The sequence below is a fragment of the Pipistrellus hanaki genome (assembly GCF_964339955.1).
Source record: "Pipistrellus hanaki genome assembly, chromosome: 11".
Lineage (NCBI taxonomy): Eukaryota > Metazoa > Chordata > Mammalia > Chiroptera > Vespertilionidae > Pipistrellus > Pipistrellus hanaki.
Genome location: NC_140513.1, coordinates 805,523 through 828,935, shown reverse-complemented (window position 1 = coordinate 828,935; position 23,413 = coordinate 805,523). Strand labels below are relative to the sequence as shown.

Genomic DNA, 23,413 nt, shown 5'->3' with positions numbered 1-23,413 from the left:
CTAGGTGTGCAGACCCAGCCTGGCCTGGGCCACCCCATACTTGGCAGGTTTCCTCACTGGTCACTGGTGGCTCATCCAGAACCCTAGGCCCAACTCACAGAGGAACGGAGCCAGGCGGTACCGCCTGGGTCCCGCGCAGCCCCTGTGGGCTGGGGACCAGGTCCCCCTCCACATCCCTCCCACCCGCCCCGCTAGGCGGCCTGCGCACGCGGGCAGTGCCGGAGACGGCCGCATGGGGGCAGCACCGGCCCGCCGCCGCCCAGGGCCCCTCCCGGCGTCCCGCGCGCCTGGAGCGAGGCCTCGGAGGCGGGACTTCCGGCCCGCGGTGTCCGAGTCGCGCGGCTGCCGGAAGCGTGGCGGCGGCGGCGGGTGCGGGCCGGGCCGGGCTGCGGAGCGCCGGGTGTCAGCGAGTAACGGTGAGCCCGGCGCCCTGTGCGGCGACGGCTGCCTCCGGCGGGCGGGGCGCCGACCCCGTTGCTTTCGGCGCTCGGGCTGCGCCGCGCCCTCGGCGTCGCCCCCGCCGGTGCGGGTTCCCCGCCGCCTCCCGCTCCGGCTCCGGGCCGGTGCCTGTCCCCACAGGCGTCCGCTCCGGGCGGCCCCCGCGGGGCTCCGGCTGCGGGGACCGGGCCCGGCCGGCCGGCCGCCTGCTCTCCTTCTCCCCGGCCCGGGACCCGCTCCGGCCCCGGCGCCCGCGGCTGCTGTGGGGAGGGACCGGCGGGCACTGGGTGCTGTGGTGCCCGCCACGCCCCCGCCACGTGCTGCCGCGGCCCCGGAGCGGCGGGCCCTGCAGGCGGGCCGGGGAGGGGGCCGGTCCCAGCTCCGCCGCCCCTGCAGCCCCGGAGCCCGCGGGCCCTGCAGGCGGGGCGGGGGAGGGGCCGGTCCCAGCTCCGCCGCCCCTGCAGCCGCAGCCCCGGAGCCCGCGGGCCCTGCAGAACGGGGTCCCCACTCCTCGCCTCTGACGTCGGCACGTGTCCTTTGGAGGCAGGCCCCATGGACATGGACGCCCAGACGGAGAAAATCTCGCAGGAGATCCAGGCGCTGGAACGGATGTTGGGTTTGGACGAGGAGGCCTCCGAGTCCAGCCTTGGGTCCGATCCGGACTCCGACACAGGTGCGCCCCCGGGACGCGCCGCCTCTGCCCGGGCTCCTGTGGGCCTCGCGGTGCTGCCGGGGCCAGCGGTCCTCCCCGTCACCGGACTCTGCTCTCACCATCACCAGACTCTCCCTGTCCCTGTGCTCCAGCCCCTGGCCCTGCCCGGGTGCCCCCCTCCCCCACACCCGTGTGGGCACCTGCGTCAGGCAGTACTGGGAGAGTCCCGGGTCTGAACAGCCACCGCAGCTGAGCACCCCGTCCCCTGGCCCCCTATCCCATGGGTGCCCTGGGGCCGGTGCCCTCACGGCTCCTGCCAGAGGCCTGCCTTCTGCAGCCCCAGTTTGTTCGCCTGACCCAGGGCCTCTGCTCCCTGTGGCCCCGTATCCCTGGCCCTGCGTGCCCGGGGCGCTTCGGCTGAGGCCTCTGTCTCTGCCTCACTGACCGGCCCGCTCCAGTCCCTGCCTCCTGGCCAGCGAACATGGCGCAGCTCCGGGTGCGGGCGGGGAGGGAAGGTCCAGCAGCCCAAGTCTCACCCTGAGGTCCCCAGCCCTGCCCTCGTCGCCGGCAGCTGCTCCGGGGTGGGGGGGCAGTGCCACTCCGGCGGTGGGCGCCTGTGGGGGCCCCTTGCCAGCCCATCTGTCCACGGCGGCCGCACAGTGTGCTTGTGTCCCCACAGGTTCTCTGACCCACGAGGACTCCGCCTCCGCCGGTCCCCCGAGCTCGGTAACTCCCCCTGAGCCGGTGCTGGGAGGGCTTCCTGTGACACTGTGTCCACACGGGACTCGTTAGCGGGCTGGCGTGTGTCCCTCTGGCTCTCCCGACGCCGGGCACGGAGGGCGCGCCGCAGCCTCGGTCTCCCCGTCTGTGCAGGGGGGCGCCCACGACAGCCTCCGGCAGGGACTCACTCAGCCTGGCCACTGTCGGCTCTCCCACGGGAGTTTTCTGTGATTTGGGGAAATTCTCGCCTTTTGTTTGTTTCTTCACCGCAAGAGCGGCGCGGCCTCCTGTCCGTCCGGCGGGCAGGCCCCCGAGGCCCCGCGTGGGCCCCGCTGGCAGACGCGCTGCCTTCCCACCTCCCGGCTCCGCGCGCATTGCCGCTCCCGCTGCCTGCCGGTGATGGACCTCACACGGGCGTCCCCGGGGCCACATTTAGCAGAAACGCAGTAGAACTGACCCCTTCCTCACACCCCCTTCCCAGAGACGGGAACGAGTTGTCAGGGGGCGGGGGCTCCGCCCAAGGGCGGGCGCCAGGGGCCCCGCTTCCTCAGCCGGTCTCCGTGGTGACCAGGAGGAAGAGAGGTGGGATGGAGCCAGCGACGACGAGGAGGACCCGGAGACCTGCCTGCAGCTGAACATGGTCTACCAGCTGGTGCTCCAGGAGAAGCTGTCGGAGGTCCGCAAGCTGCTGGCCCAGAACCGGGAGCAGCAGGTAGGGGCGGTCCGGACCGCGCACCCGCCAGGCCTCGGGGACCGGGCAGTTCTCCCACGGGCCCCTCGTGTCCGCAGGAGGAAGTCATGTGGGACCTGGCAGGGTCCAAAGGCCCCAGGGTGAAGGACGGCAAGAGCCTGCCCATGAACCTGTATATCGGGCACTTCCTGAAGCCCTACTTCAAGGACAAGGTCACCGGAGTGGTGAGTCCCAGCATCGGCTCCGTGGGGAGGGCACCCCACAGCCTGTCCCGAGTTCCCGTGTCTTCAGGGTGATGGTCTCCCACGTCCTAGCACCCTCCGGGCCCAGGGCAGAAAGTCGGGGCCTCCTCCTGAGAGGGGGCCGGCTCGCTGCTCCGCGGATCAGCCCAGGACTGGCCTCCAGGCGTGGCGGTGGAACAGCTCGGCAGGGCTGCCCGGTCCTGGCGGTGCGGGGCCCGGCATTGTTCGTGGCAGCCTTCCCCTCTTCGCCGCCTTCTGCAGTCCCTAAGCCCACCTCTGCCCGTCGGGTGGTGCCCGGTGCCCAGGGAGGCAGCTGCTCCGGGGCCTGGCTGCTGGGGGAGGCGGAGGAGAAGGGTCTGGAGTCCGCACTGGGCCCCGTGGGAGCACACCCGGTCGTGACGCCCGCACCTGACGGCCTGCTCTCGGACAGGGGCCGCCTGCCAACGAGGACACGCGGGAGAAGGCCGGCCAGGGCATCAAGACCTTCGAGGAGCTGCTGGTGGCTAAGTGTGAGGCCGCGCTCGGCACCGCGCCCCCGCCCTCTCCCCACTCCCTCCTGGCCAGACACGGCCGGGCCACGCTGGGCCGCGCCACGCTGGGCGGGGTCCTTGTGGGGACACCTCACAGTGGGCCCAGATTGGGGGCGGGGGCTGTCCTCGGCTTCCTCTGCCTGTACGTGGGAGTCGGAGCGAACGGGTCAGTCCTGGGAGGCCCCGGCGCCGCTGAGCCGTGTCTCCCGCAGGGAAGAGCTGGGAGAAGGCCCTGCTCAGGAAGGCGGTGGTGAGCGACCGCCTGCAGCGCCTGCTCCAGCCCAAGTCCCTGAAGTGAGTCTCCGCCTGCGCCAGGCCTCCTGGGGTCCCCAGCCTCGGGGAGGGGGGGAGGGGAGGCCAAGCCCACGGTCTAGCTGGCTCCGCCAGTGTCTCTGGTCTGGGCCTCGGTTTCCCCCTGTGAAAGTGGGGGCCGTTCACGAGACCTGCTTTACCTGTGTGCTGATGGGGGGCGTCACGTGACCACGGCACGGCACCTGTGGTCCGGCCAGGGGGTCCCGGGAGCCTCTGTTGCCTCACGCCTTGACGTGGCTCAGGGTCACCGGTGGTGGCGGTCACGTCCCTCGGGCTGCGGGAGGCGGGCTTTCTCCCTGAGCTGTCCTGGCGCGGCTTGTGCGTGCGGGCTGCGGCCACCCCAGGGTGCTGGCGAGGGCTCCGGCGGTGGGGCGGCCGCGGTGACCACCCCGCGGCTTACGTGACAGCCCAGGGTGGCGCCGCGTTCTCCTCGGGCGTTCTCTGCGGCAGGAGCCGTGCCGCTTGGGGAGGGGAACTAGCCAGCGGTCCGAACCCGGCCAGGCTCGTAGCGCTGCCCTGCCCGTGACCCCCCTCTGCCGGCCCACAGGCTCGAGTACCTGCAGCAGAAGCTGAGCAAGGCCACGAGCGAGGAGGAGCGGCAGGTCCTGGAGAAGCAGAGCAGCAAGGCCGAGAGCGAGATCCACGCCATCCAGTGAGTGGGTGCCGGGCGGCGTGGGCGGGGCCAGGGGCTGGCCTGACCAGAGCCCTCGCTTCTGCAGACAGCTCCCGGAGGAGGCCCTGCTGGGCAGCAGGCTGGACAGCCACGACTGGGAGAAGATTTCCAACATCAACGTAAGTTGGAGCATGCTCCACGGCCACCACCAGACCCAGCAGGAGCCGTGGCCAGTGCGTGGCCAGCACTGGGGCAGCTCTCACCCCCCGCCCTCCCCGTGTGAGCTCTGCTGAAGGGGGCGGGGGCGGAGTAGCTGCATTTAGAGCCCAGTCCGCGGTTTGGCTGCACTTGCCCGGCGCCGGATGGGGGCCGCTGCCCCACACGGCCGCTGCCACTGACGCTCCGTGGCGTCTGCAGTTCGAAGGCAGCCGCAGCGCGGAGGAGATCCGGAAGTTCTGGCAGAACTGGGAGCACCCCAGCATCAACAAGCAGGAGTGGACCCGGCCGGAGCTGGACCAGCTGAAGGCCGTGGCAGCCAAGCACGGCCACCTGCATTGGCAGACGATCGCCGAGGAGCTGGGGGTGCGGACCTCCCAGGCCCGGGGGCGTGGGGGCCCAGGGGGCTGCGTGGGCACCGAGCTGAGGCGCAGAGCGTGGTTTGGGTGCCACCCCCACAGCGTCACTGTGACTCTCCTGAGGTGTTTTCTCTCCGAGAACGTCTGCTTGCTCTGTCGGCTGCGGGGGGTGGGTGGGGGGCATTGTGGGTTGTTGGTGCCTCCACCCGGCTGTGCCGGACGCCCGTGCACACGTGAGCCTGTAACCGCCTGCTTGGTGTGGCCGTGCAGACCCGCCGCAGCGCCTTCCAGTGCCTGCAGCAGTTCCAGCAGCACAACAAGGACCTGAAGCGCAGGGCATGGACGGAGGCGGAGGACCGCATGCTCACCCAGCTGGTGCAGGAGATGCGCGTGGGCAACCACATCCCCTACCGCCGCAGTGAGCGCGCCCGCCGCCCGCCCGCCCGAGGGAGGGGGGAGGAGGGAGGAGGGAGGAAGGAGGAGGGAGGAGGAGGTCTCCTGGAGGGAGGAGGAAGGAGGGAGGACCCCTGGAGGGAGGAGGGAGGGGGAGGAGGGAAGGGGAAGGATAGAGGTCCCCTAGGAGGGAGGAGGGAGGTCTCCTGGAGGGAGGGGGGAGGAGGGAGGTCCCTAGGAGGGAGGAGGGAGGGGGAGGAGGTAAGGGGAAGGATGGAGGCCCCCTTGAAGGGAGGAGGGAGGTCTCCGTGGAGGGAGGAGGGAGGGTCCTGCGCACCAGGTCTCGGTCCCTGCTCCGTGGTGAGGGCTGCTTCTCCGCGGGGGACCTGGCGGGCAGGCTCAGAGGCCCCTCTGCCCCCAGTTGTCTACTACATGGAGGGGAGGGACTCGGTGCAGCTCATCTATCGGTGGACCAAGAACCTGGACCCCCGCCTCAGGAAGGGCCTCTGGACCCCGGAGGAAGACACGGTAGGTGTGGGGCGGGGCCGTCTCCTCAGAAGGCCACCCGGACGCTGTGGCGGCCCTGGCGGGCTGGTGGTTGTGATTACAGGCCCGTCTGTCTGTGTCCTTCCTGCAGAAGCTGCTTCAAGCCGTGGCCAAGTATGGGGAGCACGACTGGTGTAAAGTCCGGGAGGAGGTGCCCGGGAGGAGTGACACCCAGTGCCGAGAAAGGTGCGGGCGACCTGCGGGCGCAGGCATGGCGGTCCTGGCGGGTGAGGAGACGGGCGGCCTGGGGATTTGTGGCCCACAAACCCCCTGCACACCCGCTGCCACGTGGTCCACAGGTGCCCCTGCTCGCCCGCTGCCACGTGGCCCCAAACCCCCTGCACGCCCGCTGACATGTGGCCCCAAACCCCCTGCACACCCGCTGCCACGTGGCCCCAAACCCCCCGCAACACCCAGAAGATGTGAACACAGACTCAGACGCTGGTTGGTACACTGCTCACAGCAGCGCCATCCAGTGTCCAGAAGGGGACACGTCATGTGCATGGCATCAGCGGGGACGTGTTTCGCTCCTGGCGTCTGGGAGGGCACACAGAGTGCCCTGGACAGAGGATGGGAGGACAGGTGGCAGTGTCTGGGCGCTAGCCGTTGTTAGCCTGAGAAACGGGGAGGAGCGGGGACGGGTGTGCCTCGTGCCGTGCGTGCCTGAGCCGGGAGGGGACCAGGTGAGCGAGGTGCTGTGCACTCAATGTCCTCGTTTCTCAGACACACCTGGTCCCACGGGGACCCGCCAGACAGCCCTCCGCAGGGGCTGCCCCCACACTCTCCCCCTGCTGCCTGCCGAGCCCAGTCTCCACGGCCTGGCCAGCACACACTGCTGTTCTGAGGGCATCTGCCTGGTGCCGCTGTGCCCTGGTGCGGCCGGCCTGTGCCGTGGCTGCCCCGGGAGTGCCCCGCCCCCGTCCCCCCGCCCCCCGCCCCCCGCCTGGGGTCACCGGCGCGGAGAGGCCTGGTGAGCTCCAGGAAGCTCTCCGGGGCACACCGCGGGCCTGCACACATCGCCATGGGGAAGCCGTGCGTTCCCTCTGGCAGCCCGTTCCCTGTGGTTCGGGCACAGGCTCCGGTCTGTGGGCCACTCGATGTCCGGGCAGGCCATCCTGGCCCCAACGTGCGTGTTCTTGTCGCCCCAGGTACATACGGAGGCTGCACTTCAGCGTCAAAAAGGGGCGCTGGAGCCCCGAAGAGGAGGAGGAGCTGCTGGAGCTGATAGAGAAGCACGGCGTGGGTGAGGCTGGGCTCCCGCCCTGGGCGGACAAGGAGGGGGCACAGGGCCTCCACTCAGACCAGGCCACAGTCCTGGGGAAACTGAGGCGGAGGCGAGCGGCGGGAAGTGAGGCCCTCCTCGCCGGTTCTGACTCCCGGGCCCTCGAGCAGCTGCTCTCCTGGGAAGGCCGTCTCCCGCGAATCGCTCCGCCCGGCCGTGCCGGCTGCTTGGCTGGCAGCGAGGCTTCTGAGCGGGAAGGGCAGCAGGAGCCCGTCCGAGGACGGCGGCATCCGAGGGGCCGTGTCCTCAGGCGCGTCCTTGCAGGTCGCTGGGAGAAAATTGCCTCGGAGCTGCCCCACCGGACAGGCCCCCAGTGCCTGAGCAAGTGGAAGATCATCGTCCGGGTGAGGGTCCTGCTCCTGCTGCCCGTCTGGGCCGCGCCCTGCGCTGCGGGCTGGCTGCCCGGGCGGGGGGGGGGGGGGGGGCGGAGAGGGCTCTGGCTGTGGCCCGGGCACAGGGAGACGGACCGGGGGCAGCGCCCTCGCTGGGAGCCGAGGCGGAGGCCTCACGCAGCCCTTCCCCACGGAAGAGGCGGAGCCGGGGCAGGCGGCGGCGGCGGCGGCGGCACCTTCCCAGCGTGCGGTGGAGCTCCAGCAGCGAGGCCAGCGGCAGCGGGGACAGCGGCAGCGGGGACAGCAGAGTCTCCGAGTCGGAGCCGGAGTCGGAGCCGGAGCCAGCCCGGGGCCCCCAGGAAGGTGGCCAGTCTCGGCCGCCAGCACAGCACACCGTGCCGGACGTGGACCTGTGGGTCCCCGCCAGGCAGAGCGCCCACACACCGGGGCCCGGGGGCTGCCCAGGAGGCTCAGCCGCCGCCCCCAGCCGGCCCCGGGCCTCCGGTGCCGCTCCTGGAGGCAGCAGGGACGCGGAGGAGGCGGGCGGACGGGCCCCCTCCGGGACACACAGCGCCAGCTGGGGAAGCATCGGGTCCCCGCCCTGCGCCGACACTCATCCCAGGAGCTCCGAGGGGCCGGCCGACAAGGTGGGCATGGCCTGGGTGCCAGCCTCGGGGGACTGGGTGCTGCCATGAGGCTGGTGCTCAGGGCAGTGGGCCAGCCAGATCTCTTGTCAGCCGTGCCCCCAAGTGTGGGCAGCACCCCTCCTTGCTCTGACGAGGTTTCCTCCTGCCCGGTGTCAGAGCTGGGCCCGGCTCCCTTGCTGTGACAGCCACGCAGGAGGCTCGGGGCACGCAGCCGGAGCCCTTCCTGAAGCGTCAGTGGCGAGGAGGGGCGCCTTCTCCCGGCCCGGGCTCTGGTCCCGTGGCTGCCCGGTCCCATGGCTGCCCGGTCCCGTGGCTGCCCGGTCCCATGGCACAGCCCGGTCCCATGGCACAGCCCGGTCCCATGGCATAGCCTGGTCCCATGGCATAGCCCGGTCCCATGGCTGCCTGGTCCCATGGCACAGCCCAGTCCCATGGCACAGCCCGGTTCCATGGCTGCCCGGTCCCATGGCACAGCCCGGTCCCATGGCTGCCTGGTCCCATGGCACAGCCCGGTCCCATGGCTGCCCAGTCCCATGGGTGCCTGGCTGTGCCTGTCTCGGGGGAGGCCTGCCCAGGCGCCCGGGCTTCAGAGCATGTTTCTCACCAAAGTGGTGCCGCTTGGGGTCTGGGTGAGGAGTTAGCGTGCTCTCTGTCTGTCAGGGCGCGAGACAGCCGCTGAAGGTGTCTCTGGAGACCCTGAGGTGCATCCTCAAGACCAACATGGCCAACCGGGGCCGGGCTCGGGTAAGGGCCTGCCCACCTCATCCACCACTGCACCCTCTGCCTGCTGAGTGCATGCGTGTGCACGTATTACCACAGCCCGCCCCGCTGTGCACCTGTGTGTGCATGTTACCACAGCCCGCCCCACCCCGCCGTGCACCTGTGTGTACATGTTACAGCCCGCCCCGCCCCGCCGTGCACCTGTGTTTACACGTTACCCCAGCCCGCCCCGCTGTGCACCTGTGTGTGCATGTTACCACAGCCCCGCCCCACCGTGCACCTGTGTGTGCACGTTACCACAGCCCCGCCCCACCGTGCACCTGTGTGTGCATGTTACCACAGCCCGCCCCACTGTGCACCTGTGTGTACACGTTACCACAGCCCGCCCCGCCATGCACCTGTGTGTGCACGTTACCCCAGCCCCGCTGTGCACCTGTGTGTGCACGTTACCCCAGCCCCGCCCCGCCGTGCACCTGTGTGTGCACGTTACCCCAGCCCCGCTGTGCACCTGTGTGTGCACGTTACCCCAGCCCCGCCCCGCCGTGCACCTGTGTGTATATGTTACCACAGCCCGCCCCCTCGGGTGCAGGGCTTTGGAGGGCAGTGAGGGCAGCGCTCAGGTGCCTTCCCCCCACAGGGGCCGTGCCTGTTCCGCTCAGCCCAGGGGACCACGCCGGGCGGCGGCGTGGTGGCCAGGCCCCCCGTGGGGCAGCTGTGGCGGCAGCACCGGAGGCACGCCCTGCAGCAGAAGCGCCTCGGGCGCCAGCTGCTGATGGCCATGAGCCAGTGGGTGGGCGACATCACTGTGCCCTGTGCTCCCAGGAGGCGCACTGCGGCACCCACACGAGGTACTGCCCTGGGGCCCCGGGAGCCTGCGGGGGGGTGGGGGTAACCCATGGAGGGCGCGGGGTTTAGCCTCTGGTCCTGCCGAGGGCCGGGAGTGGCTGCCATTCAGGCCTCGGCAGGAGCGTGTGCCTGTGGGCATGGCCTGTGGGCCCAGAGCAGCCTGGGGGTCTGAGTGTCTCTCCTGTGACACTCACACTCGGAGTGCCTGGCCCCTGCCCTCCCTGGTCAGGAGGGGTGGCGGCTGGCTTTGGGGTTCCTCGGCGCTCCCTGCCTGGCACCCAGGCTCCGGGGCCACTTTGTACAAGTGCCTGTGTCCCCCAGCCGACGGCATTGGGGCGCAGCTGCAGGACGCCCGCCTGGCCAGCACCCCGGTGTTCACCCTCTTCATGCAGGTGAGCCCCGCAGAGCGCCCCCGTTGTTCCTGGCTGTGGGGGTGCAGTTTCCTAAAGCCATGGGTCCCGACAGCAGTGCCAGCCCCTGCCATGTCCTCCAGCTGGTCCCAGAGGGGAGGCTGTGCTGGGAACACTGTCCCCCGGGCTCGGATCAGGCCCCGCTGCCCCTCCGTGCCTTGGCCCTTGGGCTGTGGGGCAGCCTCAGGGCAGGCCAGGACCTCCTGCCACACGTGTCACATGTGTGTGCTCTATGTGCCCCGTGTCCTCAGCTGTTCCACATCGACACTGCCGGCTGCATGGAGGTCATTCGAGAGAGGAAGACCCGGCCGCCCGCCCTGCCCCAGGCTGGGGCTCAGGTGAGCTGGGGAGTGCGGCGTGGCCCTGGCTCCTGCCCCCGCCCCTCGTCCCCCAGGCAGTGCTGGGTGGGAATGGCATTGGCCCAGCAGGAAGGAAGGGGTGCCACCGTTTTCTAGGGACAAGGGTGTCTGGGGTCCCCTGGGCTGGGCTCGGGGAGGGCCTGGAGCCCCGAAGACTCCCCACCGTCCAGGAGGAGAGACAGGGCCCACACACAGGCCCGCCGGCTCCCAGCTTCACTCTCACCCACCACCCTGCTGGTGGCTCGCCTGGTGCAGGTGGCCAAGCCACGGGGTCCGTCAGGGAAAGGTTGTGCCCTGAGCCTGGCCACGAGACCACAAAAGGGTCCAAGGACAAGTGTGGCCATGGCCCCATCCTAGCCGCAGGCCCGTGTCCTCCTGTCCCACAGCCGGCCTGCCCCTCCTGCAGCCCAGCCCAGCCGCCTAGATGAGCTCTGCCGAGGGCTGGGGTGGAGCTGCATCAGGAGGGAGGCAGGGGCCTGGGGAGGGGCCGGCCGGGCCCTAGCCTCCAGCTGTGGGGGGGCTTCTTCCCCTCTACGGGCAAGTGAGCCGTGGTCTTGGTGGGGCTCAACGGGTTGGGGAGAGGAGTCAGGTGAGCAGGGGGTGGGGCCACGTGAAAATGGAAAAAGAAGGAAAGGGGGTCCAGCCCGGACTCCCCGCGTGCTGAGTCTCCCCCTCTTTTCCAGGCGCCGAGTGCCCAGAGCGCCCCAGGTACTGCCTCTCCCTTTCTCTTGGCTGTTCTGTCTCCCGGGAGCTGCCTGGCCACGACCGATGAGGGTTTTGTTTGAGGAGCGTGAGCCTAGCCGGCCCTGGGGGGCAGGGGGGCCTGGTGCAGCGGGTGAGCCCTGAGGCCTCCCCAGCCGGCCTGGGGCAGGAAGGACGTCCCAGATGTGGGGGCGAGCAGCCCTGGGCTCCTGCTCCCGCTCCCAGCAGCTGCAGGAGACCTGCGGGCGGGTGAGGCGGGTCTGGACGGGCACCGGGACCCCGTGGTGGTCTCTCCTCCCAGGCCACCTCCTGGACCAGGTGACAGCCCGAGGCGCTGCGGTGAGGAGACTCCGGGGCGCCGGGCGCAGGGGGCTGCAGGCCTGCCCTCCCCAGGCCGCCTCCCCGGCGCCCCCGCCGGCCCCCGGCCGCCCGCCGCACAAACTGAAGACCGTGTTCCAGCTGCTGCGAGAGAAGCGGCTGCGGGAGGCCCAGGCCCGCAAGGCCGCCCAGGGCCCCGTGGTCCTCCCGCCCCAGCTGCTGGTCCCCTCGCCCGTGATCCTCCAGCCCCCACTGGCGCTGGCCTCTCACGGCCCCCCAGCCACGGGGCCCGGCATCCCTGAGTCCGCACCAGCTGGGCCAGGGGCCCCCGCAGCGGCCGGTCCAAGCACTCCAGGCTCCGGGGCCTCGACCACGAACACGAGGCCTCTGGCCCTGCAGGCCTTGGCCTTGGCTCCCGTCTCCACGGTGGCCTTGCAGGTCCCTGTGAGCCGCCAGCTGGACGGTCTCGGACAGTCTCAGGCCCCAGCCTTTCTCCCTGCGGCCCCCAGCCCCGCTCAGCCGCTCGTCCAGCCCCTCGGGCTGATGCCAGCTCCAGGCGCCCATGCGGGTGGGCCCCACGTGGCGGCCAGCACCCCTCTGCCTGCCAGCAGCGTGCTCACAGCCCCGGGGCTGCTCCAGGTGCCGTTGCCGGCCGTGGTGGGCCTCCCCAGGCCAGCCGCGGCCCCTGACCCCCAAGTGCTGGCAGTGACTCTGTTGCCCTCATTGACGGAGACTCCAGTGCGCCAGGGCCCGGCCAATGGGGATGGAGAGCCAGGCCCTGCCTCCAGGGCAGACTTCACGTCCCTCCGGCCGACTCCACCCCCCCAGATCCCAGCAGAAGTGCTGCCTCTGCCCCCGGGTGCCGGCCCGGGAAGGACACTGCTGTCCCCAGCTGGACCAGGGGGCCCCGGGGGGCCGCCCCCGCCCCTGCGCGGGCCTGAGAAGGATGCCCTGGACCTCAGCCTGCTCTCCCAGGAGAGCCAGCCGGCCGTGCAGGAGTGGCTCCGGGGGCAGCGGGGGGTGTGTGTGCCCCCGCTGGGGAGCAGGCTGCCCTACCAGCCCCCCGCCCTGGGCAGCCTGCGGGCGCTGGCGGGCCTCCTGCTCCACAAGGAGACCTTGGAGCACCGGGCCGCAGCCCTGGCGCCCGGCCGGACCGCGGACGCCCTGCAGGCCGCCCGGCGGCGGGTGCGGGAGCAGCTGCGGGACAGCCCGGCCTACCTGCTGCTGAAGGCCCGCTTCCTGGCCGCCTTCACCCTGCCCGCGCTGCTGGCCACCCTGCCCCCTCCCGGCGTCCGCACCACCTTGTCCGCCACGAGGCCCTTCTCCGGGAGCGAGGACGAGGACCTGGAGGAGCTGGCGCGCTCTGATGGCGGCGGGCAGCCGGGCCAGGCGAGCGGCAGTGCCCAGGCAGGGCCCGCGGCCACGACCCCGGCACAGGTGGGTGGCTTCAGGCACAGCGCCGCGCCCCACACTGCCCCGCCCGCCCGAGTGGCTGCCCAGGGGTGGTGGGCGGGGAGGCTGGTGTGGAGGGGCATGGCTGCGTGCGGACTGTGCAGAGGCGCCCCCCCTGGGCCGCTGGCTGTGGGGAGGAAGGAGCCTCTGACCCGGGAGCCCTTGGCCCGCAGCCTCCCTGGGTGCCTGTGGCTGCCGGGCTGGTCCCCTCCCCGGGCTACCTCCGCCTGGGCTGCTGGGACTGCACCTCCCCCCTGGGGCCTTGCCCAGGGGCCCAGGACTGTTCTGGGCTGACGAGCCCTGGGCACCTGGCTGGGCACCTGGCTGGACCCAGGTGTTAGCGGAAGAGCCCCGCCCCGTTGGGTGGGGTGTCCACAGCGCCCTCGGCCCACCCCTCGCTGCTCCTGCTGCCCGTTTCGTCCGTCCTGGCTGACGGGCACTGCTGTCCCCTTGCCTCAGGGAGCCCCAGAGCCTGGCCAGGGCGCTGCCCCCTCCGGCCCGGACGATCTCGATGACTTGGATGTGCTCCGGACGCGGCGTGGCCGGCACGCCCGGAAGAGGAAGCGGCTGCTGTGAGCCGTGAGTCCGGGCACCATGGCCGCTGTGGCCTGGCGGGGCCTGCCTCGAGCTCTCAGCAGGTGGGGGGGTGGGGCAGGGGTCCGGGGTCAGCAGGGGCCCAGCTGCCACAGCCCGAGTGCAGGTGCCCCGTCCTGCAACCTCCCCCGTCTGCTCAGTGCAGCTCCTCGGAGACTCCCTCCCTGACGGCTCTCCTAGGAGCCGTCTGCCCCTGTCCGTCTGTCCTGAGGCACTTGCCCTCCCCAGCTGTGGCCGTGGTTGCCCCACCTCTTCCCTGTGAATGTGAGCCGAGGGCAGGCTGCGGCTTCTGTGGCTGGGTCCCCGCGTCCAGACCACAGCCCCAGGGGCCTCGTCACAGAGGCAGGAGCAGCTCCTGGAGCAGGGGCCCGGGCTCCGGGGAGCGAGCACCACGGAGGAGCCAGCCATTGAGCCTCCTCCCTCCCCTCTCCCCCCTCCCCCCCGTGGACCCCGCCCTTCCCTTGCCAGGCGCGGTGCCTCCGGGCGCCCCCACCATGTCGTCCTTGTGTTCCAGGACTGCTCGGCCCCGTGCCCGCGGCCACACCCCCCGGGCTGGGCCCACCAGCCCCGCCGGCGGAAGGAGATCGTGGCTGGGCCCTGGGAGGCTGGTCCCTGGGAGGCGCTGCCAGGAGTGACCGCTGGCGGCAGGGGCTCGGCCGCTCCCGTGTGCAAACGGAATGTTGAAGGAGTTAATAAAGGCTCTATTTTTTCATTAAAAAGCAGCCAGAGGCTCCTGGGTCAGATACGGGGCGGTGAGGCGGGCTGGGCCTCCTGCACCTGCTGGGAGCAGCAGGCTGGGCCCTGGGCGGCAGAGCCTGCCCGGGCCTCTGCGGGCGAGAACAGGGAAGCAGAGGCGGGCAGCCCTCGGTGCCACCTCAGGGACCAGGGCACCCACTTCCCCTGCCGTCCAGACCACACGCCGGCCCAGCGGCCCACGGGCCTCCTTCCTCCGTGCGGCGTTCCCTGCAGGACGGTTCAGTTCGTGGCTCCGGCCCCGCCTGGCCAGGGGCGGCCTGCACCTGATCTGGTGGTGCGGCTCCATCCTGTGGGCGCCGTGCCTGCCGCCACCACCTCCTGGCCCGTGTCCTGGCCCCGGCTCCCGCTCCTGCCACACGTCACGCGTCACCCCCCAGGGCCCACGCCACTCGGGTGCGTGGACGGCGCTGCTTGCACTCCACTGGTTCCCGGTCCCCGACCCCCTGGGCCCCGGCTTCTCGAGTTGATTCCACTCCAGCCTGGCCGGCGGGCCCGGTGGTGGCCGGCTGTCCCTGTGGGCCGTGCAGGAGGCAGTGATCAGCGATTCTTGCTCATCGTTGATGTTCCTATCGCTCCCTCCCTTCCTCGCGGAAATCCATACAAATATATTTTTAAAAAACACATTTTCCAAGTACGCAGTGGTTGCTGGGTATTTTCCGCTCCCGTTTCTAGCTCAGTCCCCATGTGCCTATTATCTAACGCCCCCGCACAGCCTCACTCTACAAAGTGGGGAGACAAGGTGGGGACCTCCAGGCTGGCCGCCTGCGGGATGCCAGCCGTACCCCTGGGTGTGAGCCCCAGGTCAGCTCCCCCAAGTGTGACGGCGGGCCCCGTCCCCTGGGTGGACCCTGCCACTGCACTCAGACTGGGCAGCCCCCAGCTGTGCCAGGACCCCCGAGGTCAGCCCACTGCTGGACCGCCATGGCTGAGCAGACTAGTCAGGGCTGAGGATGGGCCCCCTACCCTCGGAAGGGAGCGGCAGGGGAGGCGGCACCAGGGGGCGGGGCCGGAGCAGGGCAGGGCCCGTCCTGCTCATCCTGCTGGTCCTGTAGCTGTCACCACCCCAGGCGGCGGCCTGGGGTTCCCACGCCCATGGGGAGGTGTCATGGTTCCAGGTGGAAAGGGGGCGCTCCGGGAGGGGGGAGGGGTGCTGGCGCGGTGCTGGCTGGTGGCCACGAGGGGGGGCGTGTCTGGGCCCATGCCGGCAGCCGCCCCAGCCCTGCCCTCAGACACCATGCTGCATCTCTGTGACGGATGCGTGTGTCGGCCTGGCCGGTCTCTCAGGCCCCTGGCTGCTGGACCCCGAAGTTGCTGAAGGTGGACGGCTGGGCACAGAGCACCCCTTGCCCGGAAGCCCCCAGCAGCCTGTGTGGCTCCTGGGGGGGCGGGCCCCAGCAGCTCTCCTAGAGCCCAGGCCACTTCCACTTCCCTGGACCGGCCTCCGGGCCTCCTGGCCGGGCCAATCAGAAGGCAGCCACCTGGGGCTGTCCCCTTCAGGAAGTTCAGGCTCCCTCCCTCCGGGCCCTCTCCCTCCCGGACGGCCGGGCTGCCTGCCGGCTGCACCTCCTGTCCCTCATCGAATCCACGGCGCTGGCTGAGGGCACCAGCTGGCAGGCGCCCCTCCAGGACCCTGAGGTAGGTCCCCCTTCTGAAGGCGCTGGGAGGGCGCCAGACTCTGCTCTGGACGTTGCAGGAACAGGTACTTGAGGCCCAGGACCCTCCCTGCCCGGCCCTGAGGGGCATCTCGGAACCAGCAGCAGCGGCAGGGCGGGGCGGGGCTGCTGCGTGGGCGCTGTGCTCCCCTCCGTGCCCGATGCTGGGGCCCGATGCCGGCTGTTGCCAGGCTGGGACACACCTCCAGGCACAGCAGGTGGCAGGAATGCCGCCACTGCCCAGGCCTCCGCCGCCAGGCTCCGCCGCCAGGCCTCCAGGTGCAGGCGGGCTCCCAGGATGGCGTGGCCTTTCCCACGTGGGCCCACGGCTCTGTCACAGGGGCTGGGTCGCGGCCTCTGTCCCCACTGGCCAGCGGTCAACCGCACGGCCGCCCCCGCCTGGGCCTGTCTCCGCTGAGGCCCCATGTCCGAGAGCCGAGGGGGCAGCCCTGAGAGGCCGAGCAGGCGCCCCGGAGGCAGGAGAGGCCTGGGGCGGGCGCCGCAGCCACCTTTTGGGCGGCCCTGGCTCCCCGGGGGCGTCCGCCACCCTCCCAAGCGGCAGGGTCGCCGAGCCTGACCGGAGCCGCCAGCCCGGGCGGCCTCAGGGTGGGGGTTGCATCATCAGCCGGCCGGGTGGGCCCGGAAGGAAAGGAGGGGATGGGACTGGGATGTGCGGTGCTGAGTGGGCGAATGAGGAAGTTGTGGGGCCGGGAAGGTGGGAGGGTCCCTGGCCCACACGCTCCGGCTCCAGCCTGGGCACCGCCGGGCTGCCTCCCTGCCCGCACCTGCCTCCCTGCCCGCACCTGCCTGGGCGGCTCCAGCACAAGCAGCTCAGCTCCATGGCAGAGGCAGCTGTCTGGCTCCATGGCACGGGGTGCCCAGGTGCAGGTCAGGGACGGAGGCCGGTGTTCCTTAGACTCCCCCTCTGACAGCACCCCCCACCACCACGTAGAGGGGCCCCGGGAGAGGCCAGGGGCCCAGCAGGCGGGAACAGGGCCCGGGACAACTTGGGCGCCCACAGAGCACTGACAGCCGGCCACCGTGCCGCAGGCATGCCCTCTGTGGTCGCCACGACTGGAGGTGGGTGAGGCTGCACGCTCCCTAGCCAGCCGGGGCCAGGGAGCTCCTGGCCGCCTCTGCCGGGCTCGGCCGGCTCCGGGCGCGCCTGGGTCCCGCGGGGACGGCCAGCTCAGCGCCCGGTGTCGCTCCCAGCGCCCGGGCCCCCGCCCCCGCCATGTCGGACTACGAGAACGAGGACGAGTGCTGGAGCACCCTGGAGGGCTTCCGCGTGAAGCTCATCTCGGTCATCGACCCCGCGCGCATCACGCCGTACCTGCGGCAGTGCAAGGTGCTGAGCCCCGATGACGAGGAGCAGGTGCTCAGCGACCCCAGCCTGGTCACCCGCAAGCGCAGAGCGGGTCAGTGCCCGCGCCCGCCGCCCGCCCGCCGCTCACCCGAGGGCTCCCAGGGGAGTCCGGCCTCCACCCTGTCCCTGTCCCGCGTGCGTGGCCCCTGTGGGCGGGCAGTGCCCGGCCCGGCGCCCGCCAGCCGCTGTGTGGCTGCAGACAGGTGCTCCCTGTCTGGTTGCAGGCGTGCTCCTGGACATCCTGCAGCGCACCGGCCACAAGGGCTACGTGGCCTTCCTGGAGAGCCTGGAGCTGTACTACCCGCAGCTCTACCGGAAGGTCACGGGCAAGGAGCCGGCCCGCGTCTTCTCCATGATCATCGGTGAGCACGGGGGCCGGGCAGGGAGACAGGCGAGGGGGCCGGGCGGGGGGACAGGGCGGGGGCCGGGGGGGGGGACAGGTGAGGGGGCCGGGCGGAAGGCCGGGCAGGGGCCGGGCGGGGGGGACAGGCGAGGGGGCGGGGGGGGGGACGGGGCAGGGGCCGGCGGGGGACAGGCGAGGGGGCCGGGCGGGGACCTGGGCGGGGACTGGGGGGGGTGGGGGAACGACAGGCCGAGGACGGAGCGCTGACCCCCGCTGGCCTGCAGACGCGTCCGGGGAGTCGGGCCTGACGCAGCTGCTGATGAGCGAGGTGACGAAGCTGCAGAAGAAGGTGCAGGACCTGACGGCCCTGCTGAGCTCCAAGGACGACTTCATCAAGGAGCTGCGTGTGAAGGACAGCCTGCTGCGCAAGCACCAGGAGCGCGTGCAGCGGCTCAAGGAGGAGTGCGAGGCCTGCGGGCGCGAGCTCAAGCGCTGCAAGGACGAGAACTACGACCTGGCCATGCGGCTGGCGCGCCAGAGCGAGGAGAAGGGCAACGCGCTCATGCGCAGCCGCGACCTGCAGCTGGAGGTGCGGCCGCCGGGGGACAGGGCGGGGCGGGCACGTGGCGGCCTGTCCACGGAGGGCGGCGGGCAGGGACGGGCGGGCAGGGCGGGCACGGTGGCGGCCTGTCCACGGGAGGGCGGCGGGCGGGGACGGGCAGGGACAGGAATGAGGTGGGCACGGTGGCGGCCTGTCCACGGGAGGGCGGTGGGCGGGGACGGGCAGGGACAGGAGCGGGGCGAGCACGGTGGCGGCCTGTCCAGGGGAGGCGGCGGGCAGGGACAGGCAGGGGCAGGGGCGGGGTGGGCACAGTGGTGGCCCTGTCCAGGGGAGGCGGTGGGTGGGGGCGGGCAGGGGCAGGGGCGGGGCGGGCACGGTGGCGGCCTGTCCAGGGGAGGCGGTGGGTGGGGGCGGGCAGGGGCAGGGGCGGGGCGGGCACGGTGGCGGCCTGTCCAGGGGAGGCGGAGGCGGCGGAGGGGGAAGGGGTGGGGAGAGACAGGGTGGGCACCGTGGTGGCCCGTCCAGGGGAGGCGGGGGGCTGACGCTGCGGCCGGGCAGGTGGACCGGCTCAAGCACAGCCTGATGAAGGCGGAGGACGACTGCAAGGTGGAGCGCAAGCACACGCTGAAGCTGCGGCACGCCATGGAGCAGCGGCCCAGCCAGGAGCTGCTCTGGGAGCTGCAGCAGGAGAAGGCGCTGCTGCAGGCGCGCGTGCAGGAGCTGGAGGCCGGCGCCGGCCCCCGCCCGGCCGCCGCCCTGCCGCCCGGCGCCCTGGGCCGCCCGCAGGAGGGGAGGCCGGACAAGGGCAGCCCGTACATCCAGGTGCTGGAGGAGGACTGGCGGCAGGCGCTGCGGGAGCACCAGGAGCAGGCCAGCGCCCTCTTCGCCCTGCGCAAGGACCTGCGCCAGGCCGAGGCGCTGCGCGCCCGGGTACGCGCGGGGCAGGGCGCGGCCGGGGCCGCCAGGGGCTGGGCGGCAGGTCTGCCCGGCTCTCCCTCTCAGCCCCACGTCCCGAGGCCCCTTCCTGGAGGCACAGGGGTCCGCTCCTCACCCCACCGCTGGCCCGCTCCCCGGCAGTGCATGGAGGAGAAGGAGGTGTTCGAGCTGCAGTGCCAGGCCCTGCGGAAGGACTCCAAGATGTACAAGGACCGCATCGAGGCCATCCTGCAGCAGCTGGAGGAGGTGGCCATCGAGCGGGACCAGGTAGGGGCCGCGGAGGGCGGGCACCGCGGAGGGCGGGCACCGTGGAGGGTGGGCACCGCGGAGGGCGGGCCCCGAGGGCTGTTCTCCCATCTCAGGGGCTGCCCCAGCAATAGCTCGAGGGGGTGGGAGGTCGTTATCAGAGTGGTTTTTATTTATTCCTTTTTGCTTTTTTTAAAAAAATATTTTTATTGATTTCAGAGAGGAAGGGAGAGGTAGAGGGAGAGAAAAACATTGATGAGAGATGAGAGAGACACATGGATCAGCTGCCTCCTGCACGCCGCCTCCTGGGCAGCGAGCCGGGAACCCGGGCGTGTGCCCTGACTGGGAATCGAACCTGGGACCTCTTGATCCCTGGGACGATGCTCAACACACTGAGCCACAGCAGCCAGGCTCCACGTGGCTGCAAAAGGACAGGAGCCATGTGAACGGGCGTGAAATTAGTGCCGCCGGCCACCTCCGCCCGCCGGCTGCAGGAAACCCACCTCCCACCGGCCTTCCCAGACTTTGTCCACTACATACAGCTTCGTTTCATTTTGCAAAATCGGAAGCATCTGTCTTGTTCTGCAAATAACTTTTTAATCTAAACACGCGGGCACCTAGGTTGGCTGCCGCCCTGTGGCCGGGGCGGTCCCTCGGACGGCACTGCCCTCGGTGGCTGTGGGCCGTGGGCCGAGCTGGACGTGGTCTGGCTGTGGGCATTTGTCCGCTCGGCTCACGCTCAGCCTCCGTGCGGGAGGGCGTGGCACAGTGTGACGGGCTCATATTAAAGAAGGTTCCTCGGCTGTTCACAATCACTGTGGTTAAACAGATTTTATTGGTTTCAGAGAGGGAGGGAGAGAGGGAGAGAGAGACAGAAACATCCATGATGAGAGAGAATCATGGATCGGTTGCCTCCTGCACACCCCGCACTGGGGATGGAGCCCACAACCCAGGCCTGTGCCCTGGCTGGGAATCGAACCCAGGACCCTTCGGCCAACACTCTATCCACTGAGCCAAACCAGCTAGGGCTGCACCACCGTGGTTTGATGTGAACCACGGCAGATGCCTGAGCCCGTGGGGGGCGGCGTGCTCCTGTCCCGCGGCGCCGGCCGGCGGGCTGGGCGGACCTTCCTGTCCTTTCTTCTCGGAACTGCCCTCGCCTCCCGCCAGGAGCCTCCATGGACACGGCGCTCCTCAGCGGGCAGAGGAGGCCGGCTGGGCGGGGCGGCCGCCCGGTGCCCACCAGGGTCTCCCCGCAGGCCATTGCGTCCCGGGAGCAGCTGCACACACAGTACGCCCGCAGCCTGCAGGACAAGGACGCGCTGCGCAAGCAGGCCCGGGAGCTGGGCGAGAAGGCGGACGAGCTGCAGCTGCAGCTGTTCCAGCGCGAGGGCCAGCTGCTGGCGGCCGAGGGCCGGCTCAAGCGGCAGCAGCTGGAGATGCTGGTCCTGGTGCGCCTCCTGGGCTCGGGGGCGTGGGAGGCGCTAGGGGAGCCCTGCGGCGGGGGACACGGGCAGCCTCTCGGGGGGCCCTGCTGCAGCGGACAGGGGGGCGGCCCCTGGTGCAGGCATGTCCCCGGGGACCCCAGAGCCCAGAGGGAGCACCGCTGGAGAGCCTCAGTGCTGACCTGGCCCGGTCACTGCCCCCTGGTGGCCGGGCAGGTCCCGGGCCCTCCTCAGCCCCCTGGCCGGTGGCTCTGGGTGCCGGGAGGGCAGAGGGGACTCCCTGGAGAACTGGCCTGGGACCCCTCCCTGTTCCCACCCCCGCCCCCGCCCCCGCCCATCCCCCAGGCGGTCAGCTTCCCCGCGGGCTGCTGACCGCCCCTCCTGTGACCGCAGAGCTCCGACCTGGAGGACAGCTCACCCAGGAACTCCCAGGAGGTGAGTGTGCCCCGGCGGGCTCCCACCTCAGCCTGCACCCGTGTGCGCCCTGGGCGGTCCCAGGAGCTCGCCGCCTGCGCGCCGCTCCGGGAGCTGGGTCGGCCCCTCTCCTCCGACACGCCGCCGGGCAGAGGACCAGCCGCTGGCGCCCGCGGGGCCGCTGCGTGCTCGGCAGGACCGACCCGCCCCCGCCCCGTGCCCTCAGGGGCCTTCCCGCCGCCCTGGCTGGCTGGGCCTCGGAGACCCCCGGAGGCTTGTGCGGGGGAGGGGGGCAGGGAGGGGGGCAGCCGGCGGGGAGGTGGGCCGCGGGGCCGTGTCCTGACCGGCCGCCCGTCTCTCCCGGAAGCTCTCGATCCCCCGGGACCTGGAGGACGGCCGGCTCTCGGACAGAGGTGAGGAGGGCGAGCTGATGCCAGCCCTGACCCTCGGCCACGCCCCCCACGTGGCTGGCGCCTGTGGTGTCCCCCAGCCTGTCCTGTGCACTTCACACCGGGGGGCACTGGGAGGGAGAAGTGACCCCTGGAGTCCCCCAGGAGCCAACGAGAGCCCAACTCGAACCCGGGGCCGGCCTGCCGGCTGTGTCCAGCTCCAGCTCCAGCCGCAGGTCTGAGCAGGGAGCTGGGGGGCAGCAGCCAGCTGGCACCCAGGTGTGCCGCGCTAGCAGCGGGGACAGAGGGGCCGTCGGGTGGTGGGGAGCTGGGGCTTCGGGTAACAGGCAGGGCTGGCTCTGAAGGTGGGGTCCGCGTTCAGGAGCCCGGCGCTGGGCCAGGGCGGGGGGTGGGGGTTGGGGCCCCGCAGAGGCTGGTGTGGGAAGCCAGGCAACACTTCCTCCGCGTCAGGCCTGCCCCGCTTCCAGAGGAGCAAAAGCGGAAGAAGGGGCACCGAATAGAGAAGTGGGGGGGCTGGTCTGAGCTGGGGCTCCGAGCCCCACAGGGGGCCCTGACCCAGGGAGGCGGCTCCTAGGGGGTGGGGGGGCTCAGGGTTAGAGGCTCAGGGGGAGGCTCAGCTCCAGGCAGGGACCTGGGCTCGCACTGGTGTCCCTGCCACTCGAACCCAGAGCTCCCCGCACGGCCAGTTTAGGGGAGCCAGCCCCTCAGGGCACCCTGAGCCCTGGGCCACCCAGGCCCTGGCCCACGGGGACAGGCCCAGCAGCTAGGAACCCTCTGGCCCCGGAGGAGGGGCGGAGGAGGGCGGCTGTGCTGGGGGTAGGGGCGGAGGTGGAGGTGGGAGCGCGCGGGGCCGTCTGTACATTGGGGTCCTTGGGGGGGGGGGGTCCCCAGCTGACAGCGCAGGCTGGGCGGGCAGCACCAGGGCGAGGAGGGGTGCTGCCGGCCGGGCACGCTGGGTCCTGGCAGGGCGGCACCCAGGCACCCCGCTCCTTGCAGGCGGCCAGGCTGACGGCGAGAGCCCGGAGCAGTCCTTGGAGGCTCTGCCGAGGCAGCGGCCCTTGCTGACCCCCAACGTAAGGCTGCCGGGGTGGCCTGGGCTGGGAGGGAGGGGGCACAGGGTCTCTGCCCATGGCTCTTGGGGTGCAGCGTTTGGAACCTGAAGCCGAGCCCCTCCTTGCACAAAGCGGTGGGCCGGGGGCGGGGGGGGGCTGTCTTCTGTGCGGCCACTCGGCCTGAACGGGAACCGCTGCCCGGGAGCCCCCACCCCGCCCGGAGGCATCCGGCCTGGAGCCCCGCCCGCGGGGGCGCCCGGTCTGGCTTGTCCTCCAAGAGGGGGACCCCACCCCGCTCCTCGCCCGGAGCTGGTGCCGCTCCCCCGGCCCCCCAAGCTCAGCCGAGCCCGTTGCTGCAGGACGCGGGGCTGGGCGGCGGGGAGCCCCCCGAGAAGGAGCGGCGGCGCCTCAAGGAGAGCTTCGAGAACTACCGCCGGTGCGCGGGGGCGGGCGGGGGCGCGGGGGGCCCGGGGCGCGGGGCGGGGGCCCGGGGTCCGGGGGCGCGGGGGGCGGGGCGGGCGGCCTCGGACCCCACACCCGCCTCGCTCCCCGCAGGAAGCGCGCGCTCCGCAAGATGCAGCCGGGCCCGCGGCAGGGGGAGGTGGACTGGGAGAACACGACGGGCAGCGACAACACGGACACCGAGGGCTCCTAGCGGCGCGGAGCGGCCTGCGGACCCGGGTCCGGCGCACCGGCCACGTCCCGGGCCGATCCCAGTGCGGGAGGCGCCATCCGGGGCGCTCCCATCCCTGGTGTTTCCACCTCTCCTCTGCCCTCCTCCGGACATCAATAAAAACGGTTTTTAAAAGAGAAAAGCAGCGCAGCTCCTAAGCCGCCGCCGCAGCAGGGAGCCCCGC

The 23,413-nt window shown here is 71.6% G+C and overlaps 2 protein-coding genes across 3 annotated transcripts; both read left to right on the top strand.

Annotated features, from left to right (window-relative positions):
* The first annotated feature begins 327 nt into the window (after nucleotides 1-327).
* SNAPC4 (small nuclear RNA activating complex polypeptide 4) lies at nucleotides 328-14,093 on the top strand. Of its 2 annotated transcripts, none has more exons than XM_084899639.1 (24): nucleotides 328-416; nucleotides 986-1,111; nucleotides 1,770-1,816; nucleotides 2,382-2,522; nucleotides 2,600-2,725; nucleotides 3,174-3,252; nucleotides 3,486-3,567; nucleotides 4,133-4,237; nucleotides 4,305-4,377; nucleotides 4,616-4,780; nucleotides 5,044-5,191; nucleotides 5,588-5,694; nucleotides 5,804-5,898; nucleotides 6,861-6,955; nucleotides 7,259-7,338; nucleotides 7,524-7,973; nucleotides 8,634-8,717; nucleotides 9,331-9,541; nucleotides 9,861-9,931; nucleotides 10,201-10,287; nucleotides 10,992-11,016; nucleotides 11,312-12,765; nucleotides 13,240-13,359; nucleotides 13,889-14,093. In XM_084899639.1, exons 2-23 carry the CDS (start codon nucleotides 991-993, stop codon nucleotides 13,354-13,356), a joined length of 3,963 nt encoding a protein of 1,320 aa, XP_084755765.1. In that variant the 5' UTR covers nucleotides 328-416; nucleotides 986-990; the 3' UTR covers nucleotides 13,357-13,359; nucleotides 13,889-14,093. The 2 variants fall into 2 exon arrangements, with proteins under 2 accessions (XP_084755765.1, XP_084755764.1); XM_084899638.1 differs by having other exon boundaries at nucleotides 13,555-14,093.
* Nucleotides 14,094-15,472: 1,379 nt separating this feature from the next.
* On the top strand, nucleotides 15,473-23,371 carry CARD9 (caspase recruitment domain family member 9). Its single transcript, XM_084899665.1, has 12 exons — nucleotides 15,473-15,765; nucleotides 16,995-17,200; nucleotides 17,373-17,510; nucleotides 17,776-18,080; nucleotides 18,612-18,983; nucleotides 19,131-19,256; nucleotides 20,495-20,686; nucleotides 21,074-21,115; nucleotides 21,462-21,507; nucleotides 22,501-22,577; nucleotides 22,916-22,992; nucleotides 23,112-23,371. Exons 2-12 carry the CDS (start codon nucleotides 17,017-17,019, stop codon nucleotides 23,209-23,211), a joined length of 1,659 nt encoding a protein of 552 aa, XP_084755791.1. The 5' UTR covers nucleotides 15,473-15,765; nucleotides 16,995-17,016; the 3' UTR covers nucleotides 23,212-23,371.
* The last annotated feature ends 42 nt before the right edge of the window (nucleotides 23,372-23,413 follow it).